This window comes from Syngnathus scovelli, chromosome 19 (genome assembly GCF_024217435.2).
Source record: "Syngnathus scovelli strain Florida chromosome 19, RoL_Ssco_1.2, whole genome shotgun sequence".
Lineage (NCBI taxonomy): Eukaryota > Metazoa > Chordata > Actinopteri > Syngnathiformes > Syngnathidae > Syngnathus > Syngnathus scovelli.
Window position 1 is genome coordinate 2,551,657 of NC_090865.1, and position 25,031 is coordinate 2,576,687.

A 25,031-nucleotide genomic window follows, 5' to 3' on the forward strand; every position below is an offset into this window, starting at 1 on the left:
ATAAGCTCCTACACTCGGCACACTTTAAGATATTTCAAAGCAGCGGTAAGGATGATGTGCCATGGAGGATAAAGAATATATGCCTGTGATTTTTTTTTTAATATGATCTGTCTAAATGTGTTGCTTCACTGTTTGTGTTCAAATATCCATTCTTAAAAATGTTACAATAAATTATATTTGTGAACCTGTTGATCACGTTTCCAATTAAGTTAGCATTAAGCTAATAGCTTGTCCGTCTCTAGCATAACTTCCAATCTTTAGGCAAACATGAGTTGACCTATCAACTTACCCCGACATTATGTATGAACTGTACAGCCCGCTGCTTTTTTTTTTTTAACACATTTTGACACGACGTCAGATCCAAGCTGTTGTCCTAGAAAGAAGGAAAAAAAAAAGGTGTCAAGCCCATTGACGTGATTTCCTGAATGTGACTATCTCCTGAAGAGGACCGCAAAATCTAATTCCTGCCGGTAATCGTCATGATTGGGGTTGTGACTTTGTGAGACATGTTCTCTCACTTGTGTCTCATTCCTCATCTCTCAGCGCATCCTGTATGACACAAAAGACCCTCACCGCATCCTCCGCGCAACTTAGCGAGCAGGAGCAGCCTCGCAGAGAGCTGACTGATTATATGGCTGGGAGCTGACATACAAAAGGATGATGAATGGGAGGTAAATGAAGCACATGGTGTTACACAGTCATTTAAGCCCTATTTGGGTGTGCGTATTAAGGGCGCTACCTCGAGAGCGCCTCTTCTTTACCCCGTCTGCCGGGCCCTTTGTGCCTGTTGCTGCTTCTATCTGATGGGAGGAGCTATGGAGGAAAATTACATTGAAAAGTCATTCGAAAAGAACATTTGCGCAAATGTGAGGCTGTTTCAAACGTTCTGATTATTCAGGCGCCCTCGGGAGTTTTTTGCGGGGTGCCAAGTGTGTGTTAATGTCACTTTTATGACATCGTAAAATTCTCATCTTGTATTGAGGAAGAAGCAATAGGTGCATGATTGTTAAATCCGTTATTGTCGACAGCATCTTCACAAAGGTGTGCATGGAGTACATTCGATCCAATGTAAAATTAAATGTGGAGTATAATAAGCAATTCCAAGAAGGGTTTTCAACCAGGCCCAAATAATGATGTAACCACACATTTGCCATTTACACTCCCAAGCCACAAAATGGAGTACACCAGCAATATTGTTCGATTCCGGCGTGTTTGTAACCGGATCCATGCGTCACTCATTTCATACGTCACGCTCGATCCAAGGCGGAAAACTGGAATACTGGAAACAGACGATTGACTATTTTGGGTTGTTTTAATGACTTGAGACAGCTGAAAGAGAAAACACACACGAGCAATGACAGCGACGGCGGTGACGCTCGCGTGAGGCAAAGCGGCACGGGGCGCAGCTCTGACGCTCGTCTGGTGCGCGCATATAAAGCCTGGCGCGCACCACCAGCGCTTCACATCTGAGGAGACGCGAGAGCATTGCACACAGATATCTCAACAACATCTTGGAAAATGTAAGTAGGCTGATTCCTTAAACTTGTGATAACTTTAAAGTCTTTTCCCAAGGATGTTTGACCATCATTGTTGCTTCCTTTCAGATGCACTCTAACTTTGTGAGTTGGGTGGGGACCTTGGCGTTCCTGCTGTGGGCTCTGCTGTGCCTGGGCACCCTGACAAATGGCTACCCGGTGAAACCCGAGAATCCCGGCGAAGACGCCCCGGCCGAGGACCTGGCCAAGTACTACTCAGCCCTGAGACACTACATCAACCTCATCACAAGACAGAGGTAGGGCGGAGTCATGTGTGGGACTGGACCGCATCATTCCGAGAGCTTTTTGAAATATTTTGCGTCTATTTTGTACTGTATAGGTAAATTTTGTTTTTTGTAATATGTCGTCCCACTCTAAAATATTGTCATCTAAAATTTGCCATTTTACAAACTGCAAATCTTATTACTAATTTGAAGTAGTCTTTTATAATGCATTTAATTAAATTGTGCATTATTACCTTTGTGGATGTGTCGGCAAGGGTTAAAATCGCCACCGCATTTTATCATTTGAGGAGCAGACAAGGAATGATGATTTCCTGCAGGGATGCAATAATCCATGCATGCTGGGTTGGTTTGATTTACTGAAGCGGCTACCTGCATGAACAAAAGATATGAATCCATATAAATGCAAAGAATCGAGATGTTTCTTTGAAAGTACATTTTGAAGAGGCACAGTGAAGCAAAATGGAATCACCTGAATAATCCTTGCTTAAGCCTTCCTTAATTCCATCTCGTTCTGGTGTCTTTGTGTTCCAAGGTATGGCAAGAGGTCCAATCCTGAGATATTGGACACGCTGATCTCTGAGCTGTTATTGAAGGAAAGCGCAGACACACTTCCACAGTCGAGGTTTGTGTCGTACAGGAAAATAAATACGCAATCCTGCACAATCAATTAAAATCCAATACAAGATCTATATTTGATCTCAAAAGATTTTGTGCAGGTATTCCTAATTTCCAACAATATTTCATTCCTCTGTGTTTATCTTACCAGATACGACCCGTCATTGTGGTGAGGAGGTCATTCGTCGGTCCGACCTCCACATCTAAACATCATGTCATCGCAGATGCCCCCAAAAGGACCACCCTGTCTCTGCCACATTCCTTCTCCTTGCCCATCTGCTACTGTTCTGCTGCTCCACACCATAAAATTGTAAATATTTGACCCAGAGTCATCATTTGTGAATGTCTTAAGTAAACCGGGGGACAGGGTATGTGAACTGCATTGTATATTTGTGCAATTAAAGAGTAATTATTTGAAAAAAAAAAAAGTGGTGTTCTGGCTGTCTGTTTCAGACTTAAGAAGTTACAATCACACGTTTCAAAACAATCAGCATTTTGTCCAAGACTCATTTTGTTACGCTTCTTTGTTTTGCTAGACGATAATTTAGTGTATGGCTCCCTCTTGTGGACAAAAGATAAACAGCCAGACAAATCGATAGACGACGTCTATCAATAGAGACAAGCTAAATAAAATCAGGCTGCATACAAAGAACTAATGATGTGCTTTTATAGACAAGTTAACGAGACGCAACGAGGATTTTACTTATAAAATCTTTTTGAGCTTTAAACCCTTTTATCACATTAGCAGCAAATGCATACTTGTTCTTAAGATTTTTTTTTTTTTTTATGCAAACACAGTATTGAATGAACGAAAGCGTGATTAAAAACAAAAAACAGCACTTATTGAATGAGGGTTGAACGTCAGCTGCTATTGGTCCGTGTTTTGTGACGTCACGTGAGAGGCGGGGCCTATATGCGTGATTGGCACCGTGTTCTCTTGCCAGTCTGTTGCGGGACCAGGACGGAGATAGCTCAGGGGGGTCTTCAGTGTCCACCCGGGACATTTTGGCGAGCATCTGCGATTTCACACGCCCGTTAAAGGTAAGAAATTGCTTTTGCACGCCTTCATTTTAGTGCATTGCTCCCTTTGAATTGGAATAAGATTAAGACTATCGTGCGTGAAGAGTTTTAGGGGTGGGTTGGTAGGTCGCGTGAGCAGCTGTCAGTATGCGGCACGCGGGCTCCTATTGTGGGACACGGATGGATGTGACCCTTCGATTTCTCCGTGCGGTGAAACGCGGTTGTCCTACTTGCAATAAATAAGTTAAAAAATGGCCGCACGAGATGCATGCAATACATAAAAAGGCAGCATCGTTTTGATAATAAATGGACAATAAATATCTTCTGGTTGCACAGACAACTAATAATATTATTTTCACATTTTGGAAGTTTCCATCTAACTTTAATCTGCATGCATTTGTATCTTGATTTACGAGTGTAATTTGTTCTGGAACCAAACTTGTAACTCAGACTACTTGTGTATCATGAAATTCCATTCATCTGTTCCAGCCCCCCAAAAAGCACCCTGGGGTGAGGGAGGGGAGGGGGGGGGGGGCTTTTACTGTACATTGGGACAAGCCGGAGGTCACAATAACTGTGTGCTTGACCTGTGTGCCTCAAAGGGGGCGTGGCCTAGGGAGTAACATCAATGACACGGCAGTTTTGTCTCTGCAAGCTATTGATGTGAGTTTTGACCAACCGGCTGAAAGTCCGTCTGCAACTTTTGTTCTGTATTTTTATCTTGTCTCAGACTCACGATACAAAGCAAAAAAGTATTTTTTGTTTGTTTCACTCTTCCCCTGAAAGGGGACAAGATGTCTGGTCTAATTCATATCAGCGTCCAGGAAACGGTCCGTTGTGGGCAGCAATGGAGCATTTGACAACCTTTTTATAAGCCGTTTAGCCCGGCCCTCACGTGACGAGGGAAGCCCATTTAAATAGGCAGCATCCTCGGGGATCCTTCCGGAACCACATTAAACGAAGGAGGGGCCGGTTGCTTGTACTCTGAAATACACTTCTCGTCTTCCCTTCGATCTTACAATAGTCAAATCAGATTTGCCGAATCTAATTGAGTGGAGGAAGGAGTGCAGACAGTACATTAGGGTAGATGAGTCTCAGGGAAGACAATAATGACCTGTGCCAGGATCCTGCATGACCTTTATTGTTCTGTGGAATGAGACCGGACTTCTCAACCCACGTGTTCGAATTTTGGTGAAGGTCAAAGACCATTAGTCTGCTACTGAGGACACTTTACAGTGATATTGACCCAGATAAAACCCGAAACACAAAAAGCATTACAGGAGTGACGAATATGGATCATCGGTGCTCCCTGCCTTGCTCCTCCCCATCCTGTTAACACATCACTGACTCCCAGTAGCGGTAATTATGGAGTGTCTGAAACTGCCCCAAAAACACATGTGACTGAGGAAGCCGGCTCAAAGTGAATTTGTCAAGTTCCAATGACGAAGTGAAAAGCAGAGTGAAATGAAAATAACTGCGGCATGTTATTGTGCTGATTCACTAGTTTTCATAGATGGCTGGGATCTTAAAGGGCCACTGCAAATATGTGGCAATTGATCTTCATTCTGATTTTATTTCATATAACCGGAAAAGAAGCTCAGGGTGGGTTTCGCGGCGAAGCAAAAGTGGAGCATGATTAGATCGACACGAGCAGCACAAGAGCACGCTCTCCATCATCAGCAATGAGACCAAGGAGAATGAGGTCATTTTTTAGTTATGTCAGAACCGATGCCGAACGTTTTGATCAATGTGTCTCTCCGAGGAGAAAACATAAATTCAAATCAGTTCCGCGGGGCTAAGCTTTTACATTTTCATCATCTTTTGAATCAAACCAGACGCCATTTTGCTTCGCATAATTCCATTATCACCGATGCACTAGAGATAACGTTAACGTGTAGTACTTATGATTATTATTATCTTTTGCAACGGCGGCCATCTTGGGGGCGACGGCGTAATCCTCTTACTGCGCGGCCGCGTTAACCCGTACAGTGACCTACATAGGGTTCGGTGTGGAGGCGGTAAAGGGCGGTCAGGTGGGAGGAGTCAATGTCAAAAGTCAGATATTATACAGCGTAACTACATCTTCTGATGAGATGCTGGTCAAGATGTATTTGCCGTTATGATGATGATAATACTTGATTGAGGTGTGCCTAATATTGTGGACCACTGAGTGTTATAGGCTAGCTCTACAACACACAGGCAAGTTTCTAATTGCTCCTCCTGGACCAAACCCCCTGGAGCGACATCTGGACTCCTGGGCGGCGGAGAGCTCCCTGACCTGCTTTGTGATTGTCACTTCATTGCGAGGAAGCAGGAGTGACAGCTGCTTTGAGAGCATGGTGCCCCCCAGCACTATATGATGTGCAAAAGGAGAGTAGAAGAATAAAAAAAAAATGAAGGTTGAGTTGGGTTTCGTGCAAGGGGGATTTAAAATGACACCGCCTTGCTGATGTCGGTTTTGAATTTTACATGTGTGGGGCATAAGTATAAAAATATATTCTCATCTCTTCTAATCCCTCATCTGACTGCGCGGCGGCTCTGAGGGCTTTTATTCTTGCCGCTGGGCCGGCCAATGGCAGATAGCCTTTGAGTGATCGCTTCCTGTCAAAGGGGCGGGGAACGAGGCGAGGTTGTGACAGGACAAAAGAGGAGTCCTGTGAATGTGTTTTGAGCCCACGTTTCATTTTTTTAAGATCTTGGAAGGTATTGTGAGGTTGTGTTGAATTTATTGTATTTTATCAAGTGGGTGCAATGAATAAAATCATCTGAATGCACTTTTTTTTTTTGAAAGTAGATGCATCGTCTACTTGAAAATCCTTTTTCAGGTTTGCAAACTATCCTTCTCTTTCTTCACCTCTTTTGTCTGCTCCTGCTTATTGTCGGGCCTTGTGCTTGCCCCCCCCCACGCCACCGCTGCTTTTTGGTGCGGATGACTTGGTAAAGACTTAACCCCTGGTGGTTTTTCCTCCATTAACATTCTTCCAAGGGCTAGCGTTCACTTACAGCAAGTGTGGCGAACCCGCTTGTTGCGTAATGAATCGACCTCTCGCTCTCTCGATGAAGGTTTAATTACCTCCAAGTTGAGGAGTGAAGTAATCACAAGAACTTGTACTAGGAAGCAGCGAGAATGATACATTCTGCTGTTTATTTGACATTCCAATAATGCGATCACATAAGTCTCGAGTGGTTTGCGCGACGACTCAATCGCTCGGAATGTCCGAATTCAATCATAGCAGCCTTCGGTCCTGCAATAAACAGAGGCTGAGAGACGGAAAGAGTCGTTCGTTCATAAGACAAAAGAGCCAAGTGGATGTGAGGTGACAGGACAATTAGGTTTTATGGATTCTGTTTGGACGGGCCCGCCGAACACCTCTCTGTCTGTGCAGGTGGCGACTTGTGAGAAGCCAGTCGCCACAAGTAGGCTAAGTAAACATTGCTAGCTAGCATTGGCTCCAGCGAGCGAGGCAAACAGAGATTTGTAATCCTGTGCTTTTGCGGACGGATTAAAATCCGAGGTTGGAGGAGGGGCTGGTCAAATTGAGGCTGGATTAAATCCTGCGGCCCGGCTCGGTGCACAGCTGTGTCCGCATGGGAGGGGCTCGAAAAGGGTTGACATAGCTTTGCTTGGAAATATAAAGTTGGATGGACATTCATGTTATCCAATTTAGTAGAATCACTTTTTTCCGGACGTTTGGTAAGAACAATCTGAACACCACCTTAGATCTCGAAACTAGCTAGACAACATGGTTGGAATAAGAAGCATACAAGAGTGGCATGTTAAGAATTCTCCTCAGGACAAGTAGTTGTTTGTTTTGCCTGTTTTGATGATCCGCGGAGCGCAATCAGTCGACTCGACACATCTCGTAAAAAAAAAAAAAAAAAAAAAGGCTTCAATAAACAAAAGCAATCGCAAACTGGTTGGATGAGATTCCACTGATATAAGCGCAAATTAAATTCGATGTCATTTATGGATGTTACATCAGCAACCTGAGTTCAAGCATAGCACGATCGATGTGATATTGTCTAGAAAAATGATATTGTTAAAAAGATAAATTGTTTTGGACACAGTGTGTTTCAAAGTTGCAGCCTCATTATCCTGTCAGCATCTCCTGACATAACAAGAGGCAGAAACTCCACGGGGGGTCCCAACGCAGCATGCATGGGAGAAAAAGTGGAGGAGACTGGGAATGTAGGGTCGACCCCCCCCCCCCCTTACACTTATGTAAGATTACTTACATAACAGCATATGCAGTGTGTGTGTGATGGGGGTGGTGGGGGCACTATGTCTAGACAAGTAGGCACAGCACCTGAATTTTTCGGGGTCGAAAGGGCAAACGACGGGGGGTACAGGAGAGGATTGTGGGATTATAAAATGAGTGGTGGGAGGGGGGGCTTTTGGGAAGGCAGGGTATTAAAAGAGGTGGAGACTGACAAGCATTGAGCACATCTGTGTGCACCATCCAGTTTTCAGCCTCTTCACACCTCATAATTTAGGGTCACCCAAAAAAAATCTCTTTCTGCTCCTCTAGGAGCTCTCGGAAAGGAGTTGCACAACGACTAGCGGTTAGCCGGTTTGCATACTTGTGGCATCGGGGAGGAGGAAGAAGGAAGGAGGGTGAGGCAATGGTCACGGCCATGGAGGATACCAATGTGGCGCGGACGGAAGAGGAGGAGGAGGTGCAAGAGGTGACGCCGCCGCCGCCGCTCGGAGTGGGCGTGCCCGCCGTAGCCAACCAGGAAGCGGTTGCATCTGGAGGTGAGCAACTTGGGAGTTGTCATCTAGAAAACGTTCCTACACATTTGATTTGAATCATACATTTGTTTTCTTTTCATTCAACATCATTATAGAAATTGGAATGTTGCCTTTAGAGAGGCTGAAATTTGGAGAGGGAACACCCGGTGGCTCTTTGTTTGAATGAAAAGTGGAGTTTAGAGTCCACGTGGCAGACGACAGGATGAGACCCGCAAACATTCCTGTGGTCAAGGACACACTGACGTTGACCGAGTGGGTAAAGGTCACGAGAGATTACGCAAATACTCAAAATCTCAACATTTGCAGGATGGCCTCGTAAATTACGGGTTGTATTCTTGGGAATTGTAAATGAATGAGCGGCTTGCAGCGTCAATCTAGTGTTGGCGCCATGTTTGAATTTTTTTTTTAAATAAATACCTCTTTGACAGGTATATCCGAATAGGATATTACGCTTCCGTCTTTTCTGAATGCATCACATAGGAAATTGTTTTTCACCACCTCCACCACCAGTAACCGGTTTAGTGACTGACTGAGATGATTCATAACGGATACCTCCTGTTTCATGCCTGGTCTAGTTCTGAAAACAAAAAGTTGGTACAGTGTAGCTTAAGTGGACGAATGTTTGTTTTTCAAACTTGGCTAACTCAAATTCTTTGTCACGACAGCCATGCAGGAAGTGTTGGATAATCTAGGTGAGCTTCCCGTCTCCGGGGGCGCCAAGGACATCGACCTTCTCTTCCTACGCGGTATCATGGAAAGCCCCATTGTAAGCTCCCTGGTTAAGGTAGCACACACACAGATGTAGTTGAGGAGACGAGAAGGTGTGTAAGGCTAAGTGAATGCTCCGTGATCGGAGACTAAGTCTTTCAAGGCAACATTCCAAGACTTGCACAATAGCAAAGCAAGAACATCAACAAGAACCTGGTGTATCTCTCCCAGGCTCATGAACAGCTGGAGGAGGTAAAGCTGGAGGCGGTGCAGGACAACAATATGGAGCTGGTGACGGAGATCATCAGCGACATCAGCGGCCTGAAAGTCAGAGACGACAGCGCGGCCGAGCTGTCGAGGATCTTGCAGGAGCCGCACTTTAAGGTGAGCTGAAGACCAAAGTGTGTTTGTAGGCTACATGTTACGTAATCTCCCCTTTAAGCACTTTCCGTTGATCCTGTACTCCTCAGTCTCTTCTGGAGGCACACGACATGGTGGCCTCCAAATGCTACGAAGTCCCGCCCCCTGCCGAGATGGCAAATGACGCGGCGGTGAACAGCGCTCTGATGCAGGCTGACGCCGTGCGAATGATCGGCATCCGGAAGAAAGCCGGCGAGCCCCTGGTGAGTGAAATCCTCGTGACGCCAAAGCACGGAATCAAGACTAAACTTCATCTCGCTTTCAGGGCGTCACCTTTCGCGTGGAGAAAGACGACCTGGTGATTGCCAGGATCCTCCACGGTGGCATGATTGACAGGCAAGGACTTCTCCACGTCGGCGACATCATCAAGGAAGTGAACGGCAAGGACGTGGGAAACAATCCCACCGAGCTGCAGGAGATGCTCAAAGACTGCAGCGGTGGGATCACCCTGAAGATACTCCCGAGCTATCGTGACGCCCCTGCACCCCCGCAGGTACACATTGGTAGACATCAACGAGCACCGCCACAATCCCTTCATCCGTCAGAACATGAAGTCTATTAATAACACTCCACTTCCTATCTGGGTCACATGATCTCACATCTGGGAACATTTTCCACTCGCCCGTATTTTGCTGTTCTTTTATTGATGCTCAGCAATTCTTAAAGGAACTAATGGGAGGTGTAAACACCAAAGGTTTGGACTGTAAATAGCAGGCGATCAGATATACTGGCAAGAAGAAAAAAAAATGGTGGAGGTTACTTATCAAATATCAATCTAAGAAAAAGGCAAAGCAAAACGGTTTCATCATGACTGCAAGTTGAGTTGGCGTGACAACTTATCTGAGGGGCGTGCTATCAATTACATCGTCAAAAGAGCAAACTTAACTGTCTATTTTTGGAGGCCTTGAGTCTCACTTCCAAGTAGGCTTCATTATGCAACGCCAAAAACAAAAACATAATGCTATCTGGCTTGGGGTGATTTTCTTTTTTTTCCACGGAATGCTTTTTACTGCTTCCTCTTGCCACTCGTCTAATTAAATCACACAGAGGGCTTACACTTCCTGGCAAAGCCGCTACTCTTAACGCAGCGTGAAGATCTCTGTAATCACTTCCAACAGGTCTACGTGCGGCCCTACTTTGATTACGACCCGGCCAACGACAACCTGATCCCTTGCCGAGAGGCCGGCATGGCGTTCCAACGAGGTGACGTTCTTCAGATTGTCAATCGAGAAGATCCCAACTGGTGGCAGGTGAGGTTACCATCCATTTCCAAGTGTTAGAAGATGATTGGTGCAATGTGTTTGGTCATGTCTCGTAGGCTTGTCATGTGGTGGGCGGGGCAACAGGGCTGATACCCAGTCAGTTCTTGGAAGAGAAGAGGAAAGCTTTTGTTCCTCGGGACTTTGATGGCTCAGGTTAGACATTCAAGTGACAATCATTTGACAGAGGCACGTTTCATAAAAAAACTGTTGGATTAGCGAAGCAGGCCATCTGGTGAGTCAGGTTGGCCCTGCTGAGGTACTTAATGCTTAAAAGTGGTCCAGCCTGCCTCCTAGTGGCCAAATGTTGCACAAGCAAGAGGTTTAAAAGTCATCCATGCTTTTCCAGGCATCCTTTGTGGCACCATTGCTGGGAAGAAGAAGAAAAAGATGATGTATCTGACCGCCAAGAACGCAGGTCAGGCTTGTCTCATCCTTGATTGATCATGATCTTGACCCTAATACCAATCCTGTGTAATAGAGTTTGACAGACACGAGCTGCAGATCTACGAAGAAGTGGCCAAGGTTCCTCCATTCCAAAGAAAGACGTTAGTTCTGATTGGTGCTCAAGGCGTGGGCCGACGGAGCCTCAAGAACCGGCTGATGATCTTTCAGCCCAGTCGCTTCGGAACCACCATACCATGTACGTCATGGGCACTCGGCATCTGTAGTTGAGCACCTCGTCATAATTTTTCTAATTATTCTTAAGACACGTCCCGGCGTCCCCGCGACGAGGAGCTGGACGGCAACTCGTACCACTTCACCTCCAGGACGGAGATGGAGGTGGACGTGAAGGCCGGCCGCTTCCTGGAGCACGGCGAGTACGACGGCAACCTGTACGGCACCAAGATCGAGTCCATCCACGAAGTGGTGGACGCCGGGCGGACGTGCATCCTCGACGTCAACCCGCAGGTCGGAAATCACAATGTCCCACTACGCGTTTCCATCGTAACATTGAAAATGTGATGTCACTTCCTGTTTCAGGCTCTGAAGGTCCTGAAAACTGCAGAGTTCATGCCTTACGTGGTGTTCATCGCCGCGCCAGATTTCGACACCCTCAAGGGCATGCACAAAGCCGTCGTGGACGCGGGCCTCACCACCAAACAGCTCACGGTACATAAAACCCCCATTTGAGGAGCTAACAAACTTTTTCTTGACCTTCTAAAACATATCTTTATTTCCGTGGGCAGGATGTGGACCTCAAGAAGACGGTAGACGAGAGCGCCCGCATTCAGAGGGCTTACGGCCACTACTTTGACCTAATAATCACCAACGACAACCTGGACAAAGCCTTCGACACGTTACAGGCCGCCGTGGACAAACTGCGCACTGAATCTCAGTGGGTCCCCGTGAACTGGGTATACTGAAGACCCCCAAGCGTAACCGAGGAAGAAGACGAGGAGAACCCAGAGCTACAAATACTCCTGCTAAATTTGAACACTCACCGTCTTCTGGGGCTGGCGACTTTTTTTCTACTTCGACTCAAAGGGAAAGAATGCTTATTTATTTTGTAACTTTTTATGAAAGATCTTTATAATGTGCGGCGAAAAAAGATAAGGCGCATTCATTTATCGTTTTTTTGTTTCAGCTAGCAGTCCATGTTCTCATCAACCTGTGTGTTAACATTAGCATATTTCAAATCACTGGCGATACTAGGTTTTTTTTGGTGTGTAAATCGTAATTCATGATCAAACACTGTTCATATTTTTTGTAGTTCAATGTCGTCGTAGTTTTGAAGTCTTTTTTTGGTGTCACCAACCACTCTGCCTGCTTGTCTGTCTGAAGCACATGACCTTCACACTGTCCTCAACTTCAAGCCAACGTGTTCTAAGTTGGACACTACAACCTTAAGGGCAAAGCTCTTTTAGACCGCAGAAAATCATTTCAGTTAGGTGTTATGTCTATTTATTGTAACGAGTTACATTTTTCATCTCTTTTTCGATCCCGGTGCCACGATGTAGAGAACCTGCTGCCTGCTGAACCTGTTTTCATACATCATCCCATGTCAAAAGATTTGTTTCTACATTTTTATCTTCAAATTTAAGATGAATAAAGGTGATTGCATTTCATCGTTATTTTATTGTTTACGATAAATCAACTAAGCATTTTAGGGGGGAGGTTTGGCTGAAAGAATACAACAAATATTAGTGCAACACTAGAAGAGGGGGAAAAATGACTAACCTAAAATAAAAGCACCAAAATGACGCAACGTTCTAATTTTTTCAAATTTTTTTTTTGTCTTTTTATTAATGTAACTTACAGTTAAGCCAAAGAGAGAACTACATGAAGTGATGCGTATTCACATTGTGTCCTAACAGGGTTTTACAGCATGTCTTGTGTTTTGTAAGCATTGACCAAAAAAAAAAAAAAAAAAACATAAGACAGAAATCAAAAGCTTTACAAACTTTACAACACCCCGAAAAAGGAGCTTAGCAAGTAGATGAAGGAATTGAAAATGAGCAATATATAAAGACCCCACCCACTCCCTCCCTATATCAGAATAGGAATGACTGCAAATTCATTTTTGGCATGTCATGGTTGAAAGAAGGGAGAAGATAATACAATAGAACACATAAATGAAGGGAGGTTTAAATTGACATGGCTGCGAAGGCTGAATTTAAATTTTTTCGTTATGGCCAATGCAATATCTACAAGGAAATATTGCTCAATTAAGACAAATTTCACCAAAATTTCAACGATACTTTTATGGCGCCGATTAGGAAGCAGCCATGAAATATTTCTCACAAAATGGAGTTTGGTTTCTCAATTAAGAAGACTGATTGTCGTCGAACCTGTTGAATTTAAACCTCCCCACGGGGGTGGTGGGGGGGGGGAGTATTCGGAATTTTATTGGACATAATGAAGTACACTAAAGAAATAAGTCAATGCAGCATATATCAGGCTTATGAGGTACTTCATGAATGGATGTATAGATTTATATATACTGTATATATATATATCATCATATTGCGACTTTTATTTTATTTGATGACAATTCATTTTCCTACTGAGAGCATCAAATACCTCGTCAGTTCTTTCGTTACGTTGAGGCCGACTTCAAGCGGGCCGTGTTGGAGACCGCTTGGAAAGTGCAAAACACAAATACTGATCGTTCTATATGCAGCATTTATGGGCCAGAATTGCCGCGGCTAGGAAAGAAAAACAAAAAAACGGCAGACCGGCAGCGGGACTCGGAGAATTGAGCGGTTAGTTTACGATGGATTGCTTGGCTGTGGAAGATGGTAGTGAGTAGCAAACGGAATTGTTTTTTTATTGCGGTACTGGCTGGACAGTGGCGGCAGGAAAGCTTTTCAATGTAACATGGTGGTTAAAATAAAAAATAAAAAAGATGGCGGTTACCAACACTGACTGGTATTGACAACACGCCATCAAACTTCAGCTTGAAAACTGACGAAGTCTCGTTTCGACTAAGCAGTCACTTCAGTTTGATTTTTATTTTAAAGGGTCAGTTAGTGTTTCAACATTTTATGCTGATTGGCCAGTAATTGAATATTGGTAATGGTGAAAGTGACACTAATTCTCCTGATGTCCACGTCACCGGTTGGATTTACACTGTGGTTCAAGTGATAATTTTGATATTTTATTTTCAAATTGCACAAGAAATAGCTTTAAAAAATACTCAATTGACTTGAATAGAGATTAAAATGGGGTTAGTATTTTGATACGTATCAAATTCTGAACATATGTCAACATCTTAACAAAAATAAAAGCATAAAAGATTGAATCTGGTCGAATTATTGTTTGCTTATCTAGCGAAGTGTAAAAGAAAAAATTTGGGCAGTGTAAATCCATTTTTGTATGAAACACCATCCCTTAAAATTTGGTCCCTTAGCATATCCAATGCTTTGCTTGTCAATCTAACAGTTCTCGCACGTGATATAAACTTTTATTTCTCTCTACAATTTGGGATTTTTCTTTCCGTTATTATAACTCAGGGCTAATATGTTAGCTAGCACCGCACTATGCTCTGAGGTAGGTTATTATTATTTTTTCCCCCCACGCTGGTAAAAAGAAGCCACACGGTTCTTAAATGCTTTTCAAATACAAGAGGAAAAAAAAAAAGAAGTCTTTTTATAATTTGTGCTGACTGCTTTGAACATTCAAGTCAATCATTAACACAACCAGACGGGGAAACAAAACAAGACCATGTGGCTTTGGAGAATTGGGTGGACTAAAATGACACTTTCCGACAAGTTGTGCTGTTTCAATCAGACAGGAAATAAAGCTGTGGCGTTATACAATCACCCAAAAATAAAAAATATATATATATATAATAAGAGACTGACTCGTGAACAAAAATGAGTAGAAGTCGGGCAAAGCTTTTAGAGAGGGCAGCAGTATCGAGACTGCGGGCTAAGTTTCACAAAGTCAAAAAAAAAAAAAAAAATCGCTAATGAGAATCCCACCAAAACACCCATCATACATACACAAACTGCTTATACAAAATAAAAATCCATTTGGGACTTGTGGGAGTCCACTAACACGAAAACGTGTAATGTATAGTTCTGCAAAAAAAAGGGGGGGAGCACGCCTAGTCAACAATGAATCTGACTTAAGAACCAAGATCACCTATAAATACGAGAACAATCCCCAGAGGAATACAAAAATAGGCCATACACGAGAATCTAATTAGAAATGTAAAAAGGTGGCTAAACGACATCATATTACAAACCACACAGGAGCTATAAATACATTCATTATTACCTGAAGCAAGGAAAATGGGTCGTAGCGTTGTAGCGCTAGCACAGAGAGGAGATAAATGACTACCCAACGGTAATGACGCGGGCACCTAATTGATATATAGACCGTCTAGCTTCGCTCAAAACCTGCCCTGCTAGTCTGCTAAACAAAAATGTTCTTGTCCACACAAACTCATTTCTACCAGAGCGGGAAATGACGTTTTGGTTAGCTTATGTTTAGCGGGTTGGTCTGTCTGTCCGAGTTGACGGACACCCACAAAGCAGTCCAACTAAGGTGAATATGTGCATTTAAATTAAAAGTATGCAAAATGTAAATCGTGATTTAAAAAAAAAAAAAAGGATGTATGCAGCCCTGGTGCAACCAGGTGCCATTTTCTTTAAATCTGGTGTTGATGTGGTTTGGATCAAATTCATGTTAAATTGAATACCGATTCAACTTCTCGGCTGTCGTAATGGCAAGGCGCCACACGCGGTAAACATTTGCGTCGGGATATTTGTGGGGGGAAAAAAAAAATGCTGGCTGCGTTTGTTGCTGTCGGGGCTAAGGCTATTTTTTTTTTTTTTTGGCTTGGGCCTGCTCAGCGAAGGAAGCCAACTGACTGCTTTCTTTCAGAATACAAAGAGGCTAAAATGCTGCAAGAAGCTACAAAATCCATTCTTGTTTTAGTGCAAAACAAACATCATCAAAAAAAAAAAAAAAAAAGGTTGGACTTGATATATTTAAAGGAAAACGCGATTTACGTTCTGGCATTCTAAGGTGCTGGTATAGTAGTAGGTCAAGTCAAACACCAAGACGAGACAAACGAGTACAAACCCTTTTGGGAAAGAGACACTTTCACACTGCCCATCAAAAAACTCTTCCTGGCCATGGCTCTGCGTTAAGAGACGCAGATAGATGGAATGATGAGGGGAGAAGGGGTTGAAGTCAATTTTGTGTTTGCCAAACTAGAGGTATACAAGGGGCGGAGCAACCAACGGCTAGATAGCATCGTTGTGGCCATGCAAATAACTGACTGTAAAATAAATTCCAGTTCTATTTTCCTCTGATGCGGCATACTTCATTTCAAAATGACTCACAAGCCATGATTGAATTGTCGAAATGGATCAGGGTGGCAAAAAAAAATAATAATCTGCGTCACTGTGCATAGAGAAAATCGATAAAAAGAAAAAGCTGTGAGCGAGTCGCGACGCAGTTCAAGAATTTGGTCGTGCAGCTCGATGCTAAAGCCCCTTCAAGAAATAAAACCACAACCCCGCTCCGCATTATGAGTTGAACTATGACAATACAAACACGTACAAAAAAACCCACCTAAAATAAAAATCAATGCCATTTCGATTGATAGCAGGGGCAATTATGCAGAAATGGCCGGCAGTGTGATGTTACCATAACACTTGAACAGGTAACAAGAGGTAGAACACGAGGCCATTTCCATACAATTACACCAGTGTCACAATATGGCCGAGACTCCTTGTTTTCTCTCACACAGATAGATACACTCACACACATCCACTGGAGCACATACCAATGCTAATGCTAATGCTATCAAAAGTGCATCCACATGTACATGCTTTGAGACGAGCACCAATAAAGTACAAGATTGACATCAACAGGAAAGATCAAGTACGTGGTGTTCTGAATGCCCCGCAAACACAGTCAGTCGGATTTCTGCTAGTAAGATGGGAAGAATAAGTCTCGATTGTTTTCCTTCCAAAACACACGTCTGGGGGTGAAAGAAAAAAATTAAATACACAACGCGTGGGCCGGTCCAGTGATGGTGGTTTACAGTGAAAACATCTCGCACAGGGTTGTTTTTGTGCTTTTGAGTCATTATCGTGAGAGGTTTTTGTAATCTTATTTGGCTGAGAGCAGGCCCAATTGTCAAGCTATAAAAATCGTTACAAAGGACCGCGCGAAAAAAGCGATACGACTAAAAAGCGACATGATTCCAAACGGCTAAATGCGCTATCTACGTCTATAAAAACACTCCAGATTTGAGGTGAGATGTCTCCTCGGCTAAATCTCGTGGTTAAAAACAATGCATAGTTCGAAGTTGAGACGACATCCACCCCGTTCGAGACAATGAACATTCGCTAGCTTAAACTTGATAAAAGTGGACAATAGAAAATGTCTATAGAATGACCGTAAACAGTCTTGAAAGGCAAGAGAATATTTTCATTGGACTCTATACACAAATAGTGTTACTTAAAATTATCTCTTGGGCCGGTTCTTTTTTTTTTTTCCTATTTCGGCAGTCTCCACTGAAGATTTATTCAAAATATAGCTGAGTTTCTTCATCGTTAAAAGACTCAAGAGAAAAGTCGTTTGCATAAAACAATGCCGGTGTGCGACAAAAATGCTTTCGGTTGTTTTTTAGAAAGAATTTGATCTCGGAAATGTTGCAACTTTGAGGCTACTGTACCAAATGCATCGCTATGGAAACGGCGCACCAACATATGGGAGGTGGGGAAAAAAAAAACAAATCTACGTTTCTAAAACATGCATATTTGTTAGAAAGTTTAACTGAAATTAAAAATAGTCTATAAAAACAACAAGGGAGCAAAAAAAATATTGTTTCTGCTCCCTGCATTGATTTGTACATCGTGCGTCTTATAAACACGGCTCAGAGTACATTTAAAAAAAAGGTATGTTTTTTGGGAACCGGTCCCAATACATGATTTCAGCACGGCCGTTGAGTTGCGAGAAAAAAAAACTCAATAAAACAGATAGCTATGTTGTAGCTATGAAAATACTAAAAGCCCTGGAATATTTTAAGTGTCGGTTCAAGAGTTGATATCAAGACGTAAAATGGTTAATTGTCCCAGATTTGGCATAGCATGATCACCGGGGACAAATACTAGAATAAAAAGACGTGGATCAAATCGTAAAACAAACATGATCGAAGGTGGTCTCGTAATGGCACTTCCATCTTTCTTATAGTGCCTGATGTGAAAGTCTTAAGCACTTGCATTTTTAAGTACCCTTTCTTGAGAGTGCACTTCGATTGGCTGTTGAATAATATGCATCTGAGGAGCAAATGAAAATGCCCCCTCAAATAGGATTTAAAATAAAAATAAAACAGAGGGAGTTGAGGTGCTTGTCCTAATCCATAAAGCACCATTTGGAATAATCTTCCTTTCATACTTTGCGACATATTTTCTCACAACATATACAAATATATATATATATATATATATATATAGCTCACCATAGAGAGGACTTGTTTTGCAACTTACAGACAGTGGGTTAGGCTCGGGTACCTGCCAGGTGTTTTAGAAAGGGACATCACACAGTAAAAGCACACAGCCGACAGCAAGGTAGTGTGTTGCCTCAGTGGGAGGGGGTGGGGGTCTCGCACCCACGCCGACCCGAACTCTCAGGCGAAGTACATCGTGCGCAGGGTGTCCTGGTGGATCTGAACAGCTTTGGCCAAGGCCTGTTGGTCACGCCCGTTGCTCTGACCTGATGTGTGACTACCCTCGGCACTGAAGTGAGAAAATCCAGGGGTGAATATCACGCGGCGTTCATCGGCGGACACGCCAGTCATCCTTACCTGTCGTGCTCTTTGTCCACCAAGTGATAGCGGGCGCGGAAAGCCACGAGGTGAGCGTAATAGGCGGGCGCCGGGATGGAAACGGAGCGGGTGCAGCGCACGTATGTGTGGCACAGCTGGTACGTGAGCACTTGCAGCTCGTCAGAAGAGAAGTGATTGTCGTCCCAGAGCACGTGGTAGTGAGATGGCCGGCTGGTACCCTGCAGTCGGGACGGATTTGGGTTGAGGCGGGAACTGGTTGTGCGTTTTAGAAGACCAAAATATAATCAGTGCTTTTACCTGTATGCCAGCATGACTGCAAAGATAGAAGTCAAATTCGGATGGGTGAGTGATTTTGGTGTCTACTGTTGTGCCCGCGGGAATGTTGCCACTCTTTCCAACCTGCACAAAAGCAACAAAAACAAAATGATTCGGTGTTTGCTAAAAGACATTTCAAAGGACACAATACTGACCCTTTCGTTTCGGTCTGTACAGAAGAGCCTGGTATGGTGTCTTTTCTGGACTACTACAAAGGTGATACCAGGCTGGTAGTCCTTCTCCAGCTTGATGCAGGCTTCTCGGATTGCAAGCAGTTCGTGCTGAAGAACCTGTGGGCGGATAAAATTAAGACAGGAGATCAAAAATTGAACCGATTTATTTTTTGGATTACTCATAGTGTGTATCATGACATCACCTGGTTGAACTGGCCCTCAGAGATGCCATCACGGTAATAGATGATTCTGGTGGGCTTGAAGCGGGTGGACTTGTAGAACTGGATAAGCAGCTCTCTGACCATGGTGGCCAGGTCTTGGATGATGTCCTGTCGGTGCTGCTGTACGCGAACGGTGGCGCAGTATCGACTGGGATGAGCGTCCATGCTGCCTACAACCTGTGGGCAACAAGATTGTAGTCCATTGAGCAACGCGGTTATGAAAAGGGTGCCAACTATGAGACGTTTCTTACAGCTGCAATCGAGGGCTTCTTTCCATCTCCTGCAGGAGGATGAGTGACATCAGCGCCAAGAAAGATGACAGGCTGCTGAAACACCAACGGCCTAGGAAAAATAGAAATCATTGAAACGTAAACATCTTGCATGTTGAGGTACCAGTGTAGTAAGATGCATCTCCACTGACCGTCCCTGAGGAAGCAGGATGTTGTTGACGCCTCCAAGCTTGACATTGATCTTCAGGCAGAGGTTGGAGAGGGTCTGCGGTGTCGTCTTCTGGACGTTCTTCACCTGCACGCACTGCGTGGCCATACCGAGGACTGTGTCTCCTACACGTTTCACTTCAGCTGCAATACGATTGCATCGAATGTGATCACACGCGCTGCACGAATGAAACAAGGAGGATAAACGTGCTTTGGGATCCCTCACCGTAGACGGGCGTCTTCCCTGGTAGGATGACTACAACCAGCTGGAGGCCCTGGTACGTATACTTGAGATGTCTGAACATGGGCTCCACGCTGTCGGCGCCCTGCGCGTATTTACAGAAGCACGGCTGACCCTGAATGGGCATGCCTGCATCGCGGGAGATCTTCCTGAGCTGATCTGTGAATGCTCTGAAACAGATTTTTTTTTTCTCCAGTTCAGAATTCGACACGTCCACATATCGTAACGCAAATCCTCCATGAATGTGACTCACTTGAGTAAGAGTTCAGTGCACTGTCTCTGTGGCGCGAAGCACGCAATGGCCCATACTTTGATTTCGATGCCCGTGTGGAATTGCTTGTTCCTCATGTCCCACACGCCCTGGATTGGCGTGGCGATGGCCTTGTTCTGGAAAGGACAATAAAAGCGACAATGTCGCAATATTCCCGGGACGCCATCTTTAGCCATCACTGTACTTACAACTGCTGATGGACATACCCTGCCTCCATACAGAATGGAGGGTGCTTGGAGGACACGGCCGTTCACTTCCGTCATCTCGTCCCTCACCATCACGCCAAATTCGCGGACGTACGGGTCAGTGTTGAAATTGGCGCTTCGCATCTGGACACGAGCATTTTTGATTGGTTGACGACGGGAGTTCACAATGCTGATGACCGTTCCCGCAGAACTTTTCACACTCACCAGTTTACTAATTTCATCCTGACGGTCAGGTGCTGATCTAGCAGTGGCACGGATCATCGTGGAGGTCTGATTGTCTGTCAGTTTTTTGATGCAGCGCTGTCCCGCAACGATGTTACACACCTGGAAGCGCAACGACAGGCTTGAGAAAAATAGCTGGTGGATGAACTTCTTACTTGGCTGCGTTGGCGGTTGCTTACTTCTAGAGGCAGGTAGGTGTGCTTTTGCTCCTGCCCAACTTGTAGACATGGCAGGTGGGGGTATCGCAGGATGAGTTTGTACTTATCTTTGAAGTACTGCGCCACGGTGCATTCAATCGTTTGGCCGTTTTCCTGTTGCAGGGGGAACCTGTGGAACAGCATGACTTCAAAATTGGAATGTCGCAACCACCCCGACATTCATGAGAGGTCACATTTTTCTGTTGCTATGGAAAGGATGACGTTTGTTTCTGGCAGACAAATATTTAAGAAAGCATGCACACAGCAGAAAGGGATAAAAAAGAAAAAAAATCAGATTATTTTTACGTTTGATGGCTGGCAGGTCTTCTGGTCACATTGCACACTCTGTATTTCCTCTTCATCTGTCCACAGTGTGTGATCTCCACTTTCAGGCCTGCAAGGAGTCACATAAAATATTTTGTCAGTCAAGGTAAGACAGACACGGAAAATATGCACCCAAAAAAAGGGCACGCTACCTTTAATTTCTTTGGTAAATTTAACTCTTTGAGAGTCTGTTAATGGCTTCTGTTGTTCTTCAATGCTTTTGAAATCCAAGACCTCGCACATGAACTCAATTACAGGCTGAGCTTTATAGAACGCGGTGGCGGAAACTGCAAAGCAAAAAAATGAAAGGGAATTCATTTAGAAGTTACATACAGAAAAATGACTGAGTCAATGATGGAAATTAATTTACCATCAATATTGAGCATCATTTTCCAAAGCGAAGGCCTGACAGATTGGTGGAAGCCAAACCACACCTCTCTGCCACCACCCAGCGGGTTTGAACAGCCTTCTGAGGGAGTGAAGAAAGAACGACCCACTGGAGTATACCTAGGAAGAAAAAATATAAATAAATCAAGGGATACTGTACTTTATTTTTCTCACACTGATCACAAACTAAAGAAATTCCACCATGATCCAAATAATACTGTGATCTAGGTTCTGAGCATGGCATTTTGGGACGTACCTCATAGAGGGCAAATGTCTCATGACGACATCCAGAGCTTGGATGGTCTCAAAGGGGACGCTGGGTAGCCGCCCTGACAGCGCCTCGTGCAGGGCTTGCAGGCTAACGCACGACACCCACTTGATGGATACTTTGAAGCTGCGGTCCTTGCCCTCCCCTGGAATGGTCACCTCGAGTTCCACCTGTGGAGAATATTAAGGAATAAATTCTTGCAAGTCACACCATTGTGACGTCGTGAAAATCAGACGCACCTTGTCTCTGCCAATGGGCAAGGGCATGGCAGTGTACAAGTTCTTCCTGCCATCATACACCGGCTTTCGATCCCCAAAGATCTGAGTTTTAAAGTGCTGGACCATGTGCTCCACAATTTCACTGAGGAGAGGGGAAAAACAATTTCGTTTTTGACAACATTATTGAAAGCAAGCCAGCAGAATCTCGCACGCACCGGTTGACCCTCCGGGGGCATTTCTCTGGCTTGATGTCAATGTCATAATGGTACACTTCCAGTTTGGGGATTTCCATCTCAAAGAAATTGGCCTGAAGCTTGATTGTCCTGCCCATGGTGCCAAAGTCGGGCCTCGAGGGTGGCTTGAACACATATTCTGGCACTGGGGATGACGGTGGCTCTGCAACAGAAAGTAACAGTTAGAATAACAGTTACTAAAATATTACAACTTGCACTGAAAGGAATTTACCAGAGCTGGCTGACCCTGAAGAACGAGGCCCCTCAAACATCTCTGTAGCTAAACGAGAAAAAAAAAAAACATTACACATAAAAAAGAAAAGTAAAAGGGAAAGTAGAGTTTTGTTTGTTTGGAGTAGCATATGTCCCATTTTTAAATGATATCTTATCAATACGAGGCCAGAAGGACTAAAGCAAGCTGTTAATCTGAAGAAGCGGGAGCCACCCATTACCCTCGAGATAATACAGAAATGAAGATGTTAAAGTAATGCCCAACAAATTATGCATTTACAAACATTATTAAACAACTAAAAAAACACACACACAAAAAAAAAACACTTGCAAGTCGTAATAACAATGAAGGTGTGTATGCATCGCATGAAGCAGAACCGGTCTAAACTAATTAGATCAACTTAACTTCAATGTAGCCTATTACGTCAAACCTTTATTTATATGTATAAAAAATAAAAATACACGCACTGCTTCGACAGATGGGTTAATTAAAGTGTATAGAGCATAAGCGTGTTTACATCTTTGCCTCAGCTAAGATTGGTGATGAGATTAGATGGCACGATCAGGCGCTAAATATTCCCCCAAACCAAGTTTATCAGCCATACACAAACATCATAACTGATCTAGTAAACGCTAACTAATGTTAAAGGTACGAATAATTACAGTACTTTTTCACACATCCAGTCCCAAACTAGATTTGAAAAATTCCAAGTTTGGGAAGAACGAGCGAGGCTCGAAGCTAACTTGGCTAACAGCAGCTTGTTGTTGCACGCTAAGCTTGCTCTTCAATTACTGTTGCACGTAATACTGAGCCGAGATTCAACATTTTGTATGATCTATATCCTTACAAAAAGATAATAATTTCACTTTTTGTTGAATAGAAGCCGAAAATCTTTACGGTTGTGTTCATTTTTGGTAGCTGTGACTTAGCCGACGCTCGTGTTAGCTTGTACCACTTACCTCCAGCAGTGGGATACATTTTGTCGACTTTTAAACCACTGTCGTGGGCGTAAAAATACTCCACTTCAAGTTGGTGAGCTCCAACCGAAAGTCATGCGTGATGGAAAAGTAGTTCGGTACAAAATAAGGGAATATAAATTGGGAAATTGTTAGATTTGCTAAATATTCGAAGTCGATCATCCTCGGCACGGCCCCATCCCCCCAACTCACAAAACCGTAGCTGAGTGCGAAGCTAGCATGGTAAAGAGTGACCAGATAATACAGTTGTGCTTACTTCCGGCTTCGGTTACGCCCTCTTTGGCGCCACCAGTCGCGTTTTTCACACGCGGAACTGTTTTGTCTTCCATCATTACACATTTTCTTCAGTTTTATATTGTGCCATATATCCCCCAATTTGTTGTTATACGACCCTGAACAGGATAAGTGGTGTTAAAAATGGATAAATTGATATTTACATTTGTAAGAGGAGCGTTTACGTTTGGGTTCTCAGGAGGGGGGGGAACTATCTTGGTGATTCATCTGATGACGCCCGACGCAAGCCACGCACTCGTCATAGATGAAGAGACAAAAGCAATTTTTTTGATTTTTCTAACACCATTTAACATCTTATGTAGCAGTGTTACAACCACTAAGATAATATTATCACTTTATTAATACGTATACAGTATAATATACTCACTGTGCTGTATATGATTCGGGAGCAAGAATGGCGCGCTTTCAAAAGTATTTCCGGGTCATAACGATCAGCACGGATGTAGTACTGTATACAATATTTGAAACATATACCGATTGTATTTGCGACAAAATAACGATTTCTACTAAAAATAAGAGCAAAAGTATGATCCCCACAATAAAATTTAAATTTTAGCCGTGCTTATAGATCTATCTTTTAAATACATTTATGACATCCGGGTCTGTGAGCCTATGGGTAGTAACACAATTTGCCCACTAGTCGCCGCTGTTTACCACTACATGTCATCCTTATTTTCCGAGTTGTACCTTTTGTTAGGATTTAAACATATTTGGGCCATTTAAAAATCTAATATCGACGGGTAAGGGTGCGTTAATATGATGCTTATCATGCTTGCATGGGAGTTGTATTTTATGAGAAACTGCACAAACTGATTCTGGAAAAAAATAAATAAACAAAATGTAATGTGGACCTGATGCATTTTTGTTCCATTATTTTTTCCTTGCAGCAATTTACACCCGTTGGATAGATTTTATAATTTTGTAAGTAATTCGTAATAACAAATGCTCGATTCAGAATACACTGTATGTATATGTGCAAATAATCAACATGTCCAACAGTTAAATT

General features: G+C 43.6%; 3 protein-coding genes across 6 annotated transcripts; 2 read left to right on the forward strand and 1 right to left on the reverse strand.

Annotated features, from left to right (window-relative positions):
• Positions 1-1,372: 1,372 nt before the first annotated feature.
• On the forward strand, positions 1,373-2,829 carry npy (neuropeptide Y). Its single transcript, XM_049751029.2, has 4 exons — positions 1,373-1,520; positions 1,605-1,792; positions 2,313-2,402; positions 2,547-2,829. The coding sequence occupies exons 2-4, from the start codon at positions 1,605-1,607 to the stop codon at positions 2,566-2,568; spliced, it is 300 nt and encodes a 99-aa protein (XP_049606986.1). The 5' UTR covers positions 1,373-1,520; the 3' UTR covers positions 2,569-2,829.
• A 465-nt stretch (positions 2,830-3,294) lies between these two features.
• On the forward strand, positions 3,295-12,624 carry pals2b (protein associated with LIN7 2, MAGUK p55 family member b). Of its 2 annotated transcripts, XM_049751007.1 has the most exons (13): positions 3,295-3,436; positions 7,945-8,171; positions 8,834-8,934; positions 9,108-9,260; positions 9,347-9,499; positions 9,562-9,789; positions 10,415-10,546; positions 10,615-10,711; positions 10,905-10,973; positions 11,037-11,198; positions 11,265-11,467; positions 11,540-11,668; positions 11,746-12,624. In XM_049751007.1, exons 2-13 carry the CDS (start codon positions 8,039-8,041, stop codon positions 11,920-11,922), a joined length of 1,737 nt encoding a protein of 578 aa, XP_049606964.1. In that variant the 5' UTR covers positions 3,295-3,436; positions 7,945-8,038; the 3' UTR covers positions 11,923-12,624. The 2 variants fall into 2 exon arrangements, with proteins under 2 accessions (XP_049606964.1, XP_049606966.1); XM_049751009.2 differs by lacking the exons at positions 3,295-3,436; positions 7,945-8,171 and adding an exon at positions 8,218-8,758.
• A 142-nt stretch (positions 12,625-12,766) lies between these two features.
• ago2 (argonaute RISC catalytic component 2) lies at positions 12,767-23,944 on the reverse strand. Of its 3 annotated transcripts, none has more exons than XM_049750990.1 (20): positions 23,714-23,944; positions 22,755-22,802; positions 22,505-22,685; positions 22,311-22,431; positions 22,060-22,241; positions 21,787-21,923; positions 21,569-21,703; positions 21,399-21,486; positions 21,075-21,222; positions 20,878-20,997; positions 20,674-20,796; positions 20,450-20,583; positions 20,182-20,366; positions 19,940-20,099; positions 19,770-19,860; positions 19,501-19,695; positions 19,280-19,414; positions 19,107-19,208; positions 18,828-19,027; positions 12,767-18,759 (listed from the first exon to the last, which is right to left on the reverse strand). In XM_049750990.1, exons 1-20 carry the CDS (start codon positions 23,730-23,732, stop codon positions 18,651-18,653), a joined length of 2,613 nt encoding a protein of 870 aa, XP_049606947.1. In that variant the 5' UTR covers positions 23,733-23,944; the 3' UTR covers positions 12,767-18,650. The 3 variants fall into 3 exon arrangements, with proteins under 3 accessions (XP_049606947.1, XP_049606945.1, XP_049606944.1); XM_049750988.1 differs by having other exon boundaries at positions 20,656-20,796; XM_049750987.1 differs by having other exon boundaries at positions 20,450-20,796.
• Positions 23,945-25,031: the final 1,087 nt, after the last annotated feature.

What these genes read in the sequence shown, in the direction of transcription:
- ago2 (XM_049750987.1), bottom strand. An exon ending in ACACCTACCTGCCTCTAGAA is followed by an intron (nt 20,998 to 21,074) that starts GTAAGCAACCGC and finishes TTGCGCTTCCAG; the next exon opens with GTGTGTAACATCGTTGCGGG. An exon ending in ATCCTGCTTCCTCAGGGACG is followed by an intron (nt 19,861 to 19,939) that starts GTCAGTGGAGAT and finishes TATTTTTCCTAG; the next exon opens with GCCGTTGGTGTTTCAGCAGC.
- npy (XM_049751029.2), top strand. Translation starts at nt 1,605, where the DNA reads ATGCACTCTAACTTTGTGAGTTGGGTGGGGACCTTGGCGTTCCTGCTG. An exon ending in AACCTCATCACAAGACAGAG is followed by an intron (nt 1,793 to 2,312) that starts GTAGGGCGGAGT and finishes TTGTGTTCCAAG; the next exon opens with GTATGGCAAGAGGTCCAATC. An exon ending in GACACACTTCCACAGTCGAG is followed by an intron (nt 2,403 to 2,546) that starts GTTTGTGTCGTA and finishes TTATCTTACCAG; the next exon opens with ATACGACCCGTCATTGTGGT.
- pals2b (XM_049751007.1), top strand. Translation starts at nt 8,039, where the DNA reads ATGGTCACGGCCATGGAGGATACCAATGTGGCGCGGACGGAAGAGGAG. An exon ending in GGAAGCGGTTGCATCTGGAG is followed by an intron (nt 8,172 to 8,833) that starts GTGAGCAACTTG and finishes TTGTCACGACAG; the next exon opens with CCATGCAGGAAGTGTTGGAT. An exon ending in AGAAAGCCGGCGAGCCCCTG is followed by an intron (nt 9,500 to 9,561) that starts GTGAGTGAAATC and finishes TCTCGCTTTCAG; the next exon opens with GGCGTCACCTTTCGCGTGGA.